Raw genomic sequence first — 10,266 nt, 5'->3', positions numbered from 1 at the left:
TCACTGTATTAGTTAATATGCTTCATTTTTTAGGTTTACACAATAATTTAGCCATGAATTAATGGGCTCTATTTGCATAATTATTTACACACAAAAGAAATTAGCAATGGTTAAACAACTTCTATGAATACATTATGTTTTTAGAAGTTGTTTAACCATTATTAATTTTGTGTGTGTAAAGAATTATGCAAATTGAGCGCACTATTGTATGGCTGAAGTATTGTCTAAACCTAGAAAATGAAGCATTATTAACTAATACAGTAAGTGGGTTCTGGGAGTCTGATTCAGCACATGGTTCATTATCCTGTTCTACTACTAGGTATCCCCTGTATCTACACACACGCATATGAAAATAATGTTGGTTAAGCATGTTGTTTCAGCCTCTTTTTGGATCCTGCTCTCTGAATCAGCCAGGTGTGTAGTTCCAGGAAAACTAAAATATCACAGCAATGGTGTCTCAAAACACACTATCCGAGGTAGGAGAAGGATTGCTGCTTGAGTAGAAAAGGAGACCTCCCAGTTTTCATTCTTCTGTTGCCCCATTGCCTCACCAGCTCTCTGACATTTTTCTCCGTCTAATTGTATACTTCCATTCTTAACATTAGAATAGAATAGAATAGAATAGAGAATATATTACAGAATAGAATAGAATAGAATAGAATAGAATAGAATAGAATAGAATAGAGAATATATTACAGAATAGAATAATAAGGGATCTTAGAAGTCTTCTAGTCCAAATCCCTACTTAGGCAGCAAATTACTTAGGCAGCAAATTACTTAGGCAGCTTAGGCCTAATGAGTGAACTGTTGTGGACAGCAAAGGGAGTTGGCTCCAAGTTACCATGCATCCTGTTTAGTCCTTGGAATTTTGTCTAATGGTGAGACTACCCTGGCCTCAGATTCCTATTTCCTGATGTACAGTATAGCAAAAAGTGTCATGTGAACAACTCCTGAATTATAATCTTTGGATCCTGCTCTCTGAATCAGCCAGGTGTGTAGTTCCAGGAAAACTAAAATATCACAGCAATGGTGTCTCAAAACACACTATCCGAGGTAGGAGAAGGATTGCTGCTTGAGTAGAAAAGGAGACCTCCCAGTTTTCATTCTTCTGTTGCCCCATTGCCTCACCAGCTCTCTGACATTTTTTTCTCCGTCTAATTGTATACTTCCATTCTTAACATTAGAATAGAATAGAATAGAGAATATATTACAGAATAGAATAGAATAGAATAGAATAATAAGGGATCTTAGAAGTCTTCTAGTCCAAATCCCTACTTAGGCAGCTTAGGCCTAATGAGTGAACTGTTGTGGACAGCAAAGGGAGTTGGCTCCAAGTTACCATGCATCCTGTTTAGTCCTTGGAATTTTGTCTAATGGTGAGACTACCCTGGCCTCAGATTCCTATTTCCTGATGTACAGTATAGCAAAAAGTGTCATGTGAACAACTCCTGAATTATAATCTTTGGATCCTGCTCTCTGAATCAGCCAGGTGTGTAGTTCCAGGAAAACTAAAATATCACAGCAATGGTGTCTCAAAACACACTATCCGAGGTAGGAGAAGGATTGCTGCTTGAGTAGAAAAGGAGACCTCCCAGTTTTCATTCTTCTGTTGCCCCATTGCCTCACCAGCTCTCTGACATTTTTCTCCGTCTAATTGTATACTTCCATTCTTAACATTAGAATAGAATTCTTTATTGGCCAAGTGTGATTGGACACACAAGGAATTTTGTCTTGGTGCATATGCTCTCAGTGTACATAAAAGAAATAGAATAGAATAGAATAATAAGGGATCTTAGAAGTCTTCTAGTCCAAATCCCTACTTAGGCAGCAAATTACTTAGGCAGCAAATTACTTAGGCAGCAAATTACTTAGGCAGCAAATTACTTAGGCAGCAAATTACTTAGGCAGCAAATTACTTAGGCAGCAAATTACTTAGGCAGCAAATTACTTAGGCAGCAAATTACTTAGGCAGCTTAGGCCTAATGAGTGAACTGTTGTGGACAGCAAAGGGAGTTGGCTCCAAGTTACCATGCATCCTGTTTAGTCCTTGGAATTTTGTCTAATGGTGAGACTACCCCTGGCCTCAGATTCCTATTTCCTGATGTACAGTATAGCAAAAAAGTGTCATGTGAACAACTCCTGAATTATAATCTTTGGATCCTGTTTTCCTTCTACAGGTGTCAGCTATAATGGATGCCCAGTGCCACCGCTACACCAAAGTTTGCATCCAATCCATCAGCGTCATGTTACAGTGCCCACTAGTATTCCACAGCAGCAGGTGCGCGCATCTATCACTCACACAATGGACTTCCTGCACAATTGTGAGCATCCGCCACTCGCTCAAATTGAGCTTCCCGTGCAGGCACAAGCGCCCATCACTTGCATGGCCTGGTTCTGAAAGGGCTACGGTTTGGGGACCCCTTGACTAGAAGACCTCCAAGATCCCTTTCAACCCTATGATACGAAGGTGAGCGATCTCATAAAAGGAAGGGAAGCAGCACTGAGAAACTCTTGCTATGTTTCCATAGATGCAGCTCCCTTGAAGATGGCATCTTCAACTAATCTTTCTGGAATGAAAGATTCAGTTTGGAATAAACAGCCTCAGAAACAGCTAGGTTTTGAAATAAATAAGATGTTTTGCAGCTTTAGAATACAGTATCTTCCGATAGTCATTCTGAATTGATTTTAAAGTACTTTGCCATGAGCAGAGTTCAAGCATTCTTGTTTATTGTATTATTGTTCAACATTTGTTTATAATATATCACTGTCATAAAGTTTGAAATGTTCTGTTTAGGTGTTACGTTTTTTATTTTGTAGGTTTTTTTTTAAAAAAAACTGTTTCTCAGTATAACATAAAAGAAATAGAATAGAATAGAATAGAATAGAATAGAATAGAATAGAATAGAATAGAATTCTTTATTGGCCAAGTGTGATTGGACACACAAGGAATTTTGTCTTGGTGCATATGCTCTCAGTGTACATAAAAGAAATAGAATAGAGAATATATTACAGAATAGAATAGAATAGAATAGAATAGAATAGAATAGAATAGAATAGAATAGAATAGAATAGAGAATATATTACAGAATAGAATAGAATAGAATAGAGAATATATTACAGAATAGAATAGAATTCTTTATTGGCCAAGTGTGATTGGACACACAAGGAATTTTGTCTTGGTGCATATGCTCTCAGTGTACATAAAAGAAATAGAATAGAGAATATATTACAGAATAGAATAGAGAATATATTACAGAATAGAATAGAGAATATATTACAGAATAGAATAGAGAATATATTACAGAATAGAATAGAGAATATATTACAGAATAGAATAGAATAGAATAGAGAATATATTACAGAATAGAATAGAATAGAGAATATATTACAGAATAGAATAGAATAGAATAGAGAATATATTACAGAATAGAATAGAGAATATATTACAGAATAGAATAGAATTCTTTATTGGCCAAGTGTGATTGGACACACAAGGAATTTTGTCTTGGTGCATATGCTCTCAGTGTACATAAAAGAAATAGAATAGAATTCTTTATTGGCCAAGTGTGATTGGACACACAAGGAATTTTGTCTTGGTGCATAGGCTCTCAGTGTACATAAAAGAAATAGAATAGAATAGAATAGAATAGAATTCTTTATTGGCCAAGTGTGATTGGACACACAAGGAATTTGTCTCTGGTGCATAAGCTCTCAGTGTACATAAAAGAAATAGAATAGAGAATATATTACAGAATAGAATAGAGAATATATTACAGAATAGAACAGAACAGAACAGAACAGAACAGAACAGAACAGAACAGAACAGAACAGAACAGAACAGAACAGAACAGAACAGAACAGAACAGAACAGAACAGAATAGAATAGAATAGAATAGAATTCTTTATTGGCCAAGTGTGATTGGACACACAGGGAATTTTGTCTTGGTGCATTTATTTATTTATTTATTTATTTATTTATTTATTTATTTATTTATTTATTTATTTATTTATTTATTTATTTATTTATTTATTTATTTATTTATTTATTTATTTATTTATTTATTTATTTATTTATTTATTTATTTATTTATTTATTTATTTATTTATTTATTTATTTATTTATATAGCAGTTTTGACAACTGCTTCTTCCCACCCCATCCCTCAGTGGTCATTATGGCTGATTGAAGGAGATAGTGAATGATCTGAAATGGATGTGGTCCTGAATCAATAAACAGACTGATGGGAGAGTTGCCATTTGACCACAATAGCAAATTGCTGCTTTCTCAGAAAATGCCATGTGCATATGACACCCTTGTACCAAAGGAATGGTTCCAAAATTTAAGTCATTTTGAAAGGCTTAATAGTGAATGGATTGGTCAAATTTAAAAACAGGAAGGATAACTTCTCTGCCTTTGTTCAGAATGTGACAAAGGGTGGTTTCCTCCTTCTTATGGTTCTTACGTCATCAAGTTGCTGGTACTGAAAAAACTGCTTAATTCTTCCTATTAGTCTTTGTTTGCTGTGTTCTTCTGTTAAATAAGACTTAGACTTCCTCCGAGGCACATTCATGGCAAAAGGAAGAAAATGTGAAATCAGTGTCATAAATATATGAACATGTACTTTTATATGAAGAAAGTCACCCTTGGACTCAGGGTGGAGTCTTACCAAAAACGGTATTTTGCTGTATGCATTTCTATTCATCAAGAAATGGATTTCATTTTGCTATCTCTGGCTCTTGAGTCCATGAAAACTGCATCATTGGTTTCCAGTGTGCCTGCTTGTACTTTATGAAAAAAAAATGAAAGTATTTCTTTTAAATTTTAGGAGTGCCTTAAATGGCACAGATGCAACTATACAAAGATAAGGATATGGAAAAGCAACCTGAGAGAGTTTTTACTCGCTCCCATAAATGTCCTCATTCCATTTGGGTTTCTTACAAAAATGACTTTAAACAAGTTCCAACATGACCTTTTTATGTGGTTGCTCATGTGCATCAGATAAGCCAGAAGAGGCTTAGCAATTATTTCTTTGGCATTATGTTAAGAGTATCCAACACTAGAACCATCTGGTGACATTAGAAAATGGATTTTGATTAAACTTGGTTAGAAACATGGCCTATTTATAGACTATTAAAATGATATGTCCTTGTTTTGATTTGGTTTGTTCTCTTCTGTGAAATGAAATTGTTTTTTAACTCGGGGTTGCTAAAAATACCCTCTTTCGAGACAACTGCCATAAATTAGGGTTTATGGCATGCTCTTGGTCACCCTCTCTGTTGTAGTCTTACATTGCTAATGCTTATAGTAAAACACTGGATCTTGAAAATAGGGTGGGTTTGTAATTAGCACTAAGCCATAATGGATGTGTTCAAGTAACCCCGGCTCTTCAGTTTGTAAATCGTGGCTCATGCCTCAGCATGTTGAGCATGCCCAGCCAATTCTGATTTAAACCATGGTTTAAATAAACCATGTTTAACAAAACTACAGCTCAGAGTAATGCATAAGCAACTTATGACAACAAAAACAAATTCAGGGATTTTTATATTATTTTTGTTAGAAAGGTTGGGAGGTTTGGGGAGGGTTCTTTTTTAAAAAAGTATCAGTCGTTCCTAAATAGGTTGGATTACAGTTTCTTAGCCTGCTTGACCCAAAAGAAAGGCTAAACTGCATGAAGAGCTATGGCGTCAACCAGGTAAGCTAAAATGTAAAATACATATTTGAGTCCATTCCTCAATAAAAGTTTAGAAAGTAAACCATTTTCTCCATCGTAATTTACTTCGGAGCAGATATAGCTAGGAGAGGTTATCATTCAGCTAGACTGCATTTTTCAGTCTCTACTTTAACAGACCATGCTTCAGTATTAGACTGAACTTAGAGAATTCAGTAGTTCCAAAGTCTGACTTCATTGTGACCTTGTATGTACATATAGGGGGCATGGTGGCTCAGTGGTTAAAGATGCTGAGCTTTTCAGTTGGAGAGCTGACAGCCCAGGTTCGAGACCCGAGTGCCTTGGAATGGGGTGAGCTCCTGTTATTTGTTCTAGCTCCTGCCCATCTAGCAGTTCAGTATGCAAATGCAAGTATATAAATAGGTACCATTTCAGTGGGAAGGTAACAGTGTTTCATGTGCCTCGGCATATAGTCATGCTGGCCATATGACCATGGAAATGTCTTCTGCTGGCTCCCTCGGCCAAGAAATTGAGATGAGCACTGTGCCCTAGAGTCAGACACAATTGGACAATTACATTTATTACATATAGGCACACACATATGGTGTTATAATGAGTTTTAACAATTGACAGCTTCAGCAATAGGCAATAAGAACTGATACGAAAATGCTAACAAAAGGTGTTGATTAGCTCTGATTGATTTTATAGATATATTGAAAAGAATTGGTGGGTCTTCATGTTTAATACACATTAAAATGTCTTTACTAACAAGAATGTTTAAATATGAACAGATAGTTTTAATAATAAGCATGCTACGTATGCCTCTGTACACAGCATTACAAATCCTTCAAAACAGGCCTTCTTCCCTCCACGTATGCTGGATTTTGAGTCTAATTCCAAAATAGTAATGGTACTGGGTTACAGAAGCTGAAATTCTAATTCACCTAGAAAGCACTCGGCCAGGGGGACGATGCCTTAAAATAGTTTTGATGCACAACTGTTCATCATGCTGTTCATACTTGCTTTTGATATTAGCCAAAGGTGTTATTTTTAAAATGTGCCCTAAAATTGTGTCTTAACAATTAGGACTTGTAACAAAAGACTGTAATATATTCTACATGGCTGACTAGCAATTTTTGGTTTGGGGCTTACTATGCTAAAATATTTTTTGTTACAGTTGAGTGTTGTAGGGGGGTATGGCTGGGATCAGGTGATGTCTACAGAAGACAAGTGGATCTTTTAGAAAATCATTTTGGCAGGTTGAAAATTGGGCAAAGGTTTTTCTTAGATGCATTAACTGTGTTGGAAGTGTAATATATCTATTCCCTTTTATTTATCCCCAAATATCAAAAAGTCACACATTTTAACTCATGGTGGTTTGCAGCCACACTTCAGTATGAGGCATAGTTTTTCTACCTCTAATCATAATATTAAAACTAGCATGACTACGTTTCTTTCAAAAGCATTTATTTCTATATTAATCTTCAGAATAACATTTAGCTACAAGTGCAGATATTTTGGCCCATGTTTGCAACTTATTCACTGTCAAAAGTAAATGAAAATCTACCACCAAATAAGAGCATACAGCCCTACATTTATGGACTATTTGTGTATTTAGTAATTGAGAACCACAATACAAAGTGCAGATCAATTGCCTTTATCTATTTACAAAAGCTCACCTGATTCTCACAGATAAAATTGTTTTTTAACTCGGGGTTGCTAAAAATACCCTCTTTCGAGACAACTGCCATAAATTAGGGTTTATGGCATGCTCTTGGTCACCCTCTCTGTTGTAGTCTTACATTGCTAATGCTTATAGTAAAACACTGGATCTTGAAAATAGGGTGGGTTTGTAATTAGCACTAAGCCATAATGGATGTGTTCAAGTAACCCCGGCTCTTCAGTTTGTAAATCGTGGCTCATGCCTCAGCATGTTGAGCATGCCCAGCCAATTCTGATTTAAACCATGGTTTAAATAAACCATGTTTAACAAAACTACAGCTCAGAGTAATGCATAAGCAACTTATGACAACAAAAACAAATTCAGGGATTTTTATATTATTTTTGTTAGAAAGGTTGGGAGGTTTGGGGAGGGTTCTTTTTTAAAAAAGTATCAGTCGTTCCTAAATAGGTTGGATTACAGTTTCTTAGCCTGCTTGACCCAAAAGAAAGGCTAAACTGCATGAAGAGCTATGGCGTCAACCAGGTAAGCTAAAATGTAAAATACATATTTGAGTCCATTCCTCAATAAAAGTTTAGAAAGTAAACCATTTTCTTAGGGTTGATGGACAAAAATTGCATGGTATTCTTTTCTTGTATATGATAACGGCAGCAAAACTTCTATGTACCCAATATTGGAATGATTCAACAATACTTACAATGAAAGAGTGGTTGTTAAGACCAATGAAGCCGGTTGAGTTGGTGAAACTAATAGCTATGATTAGAGAAAAACCTTGGCCAAATTTAATATCAATTGGAAGCCCCTTTTGGACTTTTTGCAAGAAACGGCGGTGTGGGGGAATGTATATATATATATATATATATATATATATATATATATATATATATATATATATATATATATATATATATATATATATATATATATATATATATATATATATATATATATATATATATATATATATATATATATATATATATATATATATATATATATATATATATATATATATATATATATATATATATATATATATATATATATATATATATATATATATATATATATATATATATATATATATATATATATATATATATATATATATATATATATATATATATATATATATATATATATATATATATATATATATATATATATATATATATATATATATATATATATATATATATATATATATATATATATATATATATATATATATATATATATATATATATATATATATATATATATATATATATATATATATATATATATATATATATATATATATATATATATATATATATATATATATATATATATATATATATATATATATATATATATATATATATATATATATATATATATATATATATATATATATATATATATATATATATATATATATATATATATATATATATATATATATATATATATATATATATATATATATATATATATATATATATATATATATATATATATATATATATATATATATATATATATATATATATATATATATATATATATATATATATATATATATATATATATATATATATATATATATATATATATATATATATATATATATATATATATATATATATATATATATATATATATATATATATATATATATATATATATATATATATATATATATATATATATATATATATATATATATATATATATATATATATATATATATATATATATATATATATATATATATATATATATATATATATATATATATATATATATATATATATATATATATATATATATATATATATATATATATATATATATATATATATATATATATATATATATATATATATATATATATATATATATATATATATATATATATATATATATATATATATATATATATATATATATATATATATATATATATATATATATATATATATATATATATATATATATATATATATATATATATATATATATATATATATATATATATATATATATATATATATATATATATATATATATATATATATATATATATATATATATATATATATATATATATATATATATATATATATATATATATATATATATATATATATATATATATATATATATATATATATATATATATATATATATATATATATATATATATATATATATATATATATATATATATATATATATATATATATATATATATATATATATATATATATATATATATATATATATATATATATATATATATATATATATATATATATATATATATATATATATATATATATATATATATATATATATATATATATATATATATATATATATATATATATATATATATATATATATATATATATATATATATATATATATATATATATATATATATATATATATATATATATATATATATATATATATATATATATATATATATATATATATATATATATATATATATATATATATATATATATATATATATATATATATATATATATATATATATATATATATATATATATATATATATATATATATATATATATATATATATATATATATATATATATATATATATATATATATATATATATATATATATATATATATATATATATATATATATATATATATATATATATATATATATATATATATATATATATATATATATATATATATATATATATATATATATATATATATATATATATATATATATATATATATATATATATATATATATATATATATATATATATATATATATATATATATATATATATATATATATATATATATATATATATATATATATATATATATATATATATATATATATATATATATATATATATATATATATATATATA

General features: G+C 28.5%; 1 protein-coding gene across 1 annotated transcript in view; it reads left to right on the top strand.

Moving 5' to 3' along the window:
• LOC131187675 (spermatogenesis-associated protein 13-like) overlaps nucleotides 1–2,398 on the top strand; it is a 51,117-nt gene extending 48,719 nt beyond the window's left edge. The window contains exon 4 of the mRNA XM_058162162.1: nucleotides 2,178–2,398. Within this exon, the coding sequence (XP_058018145.1) occupies nucleotides 2,178–2,398 (221 nt within the window). The remainder of the gene's footprint in view (nucleotides 1–2,177) is intronic.
• The last annotated feature ends 7,868 nt before the right edge of the window (nucleotides 2,399–10,266 follow it).

Source organism: Ahaetulla prasina, chromosome 1, assembly GCF_028640845.1.
Source record: "Ahaetulla prasina isolate Xishuangbanna chromosome 1, ASM2864084v1, whole genome shotgun sequence".
NCBI classification, from domain to species: domain Eukaryota; kingdom Metazoa; phylum Chordata; class Lepidosauria; order Squamata; family Colubridae; genus Ahaetulla; species Ahaetulla prasina.
The sequence above is the reverse complement of the archived record's forward strand: the minus strand, read 5'-3'. Positions and strand labels throughout refer to the sequence as shown.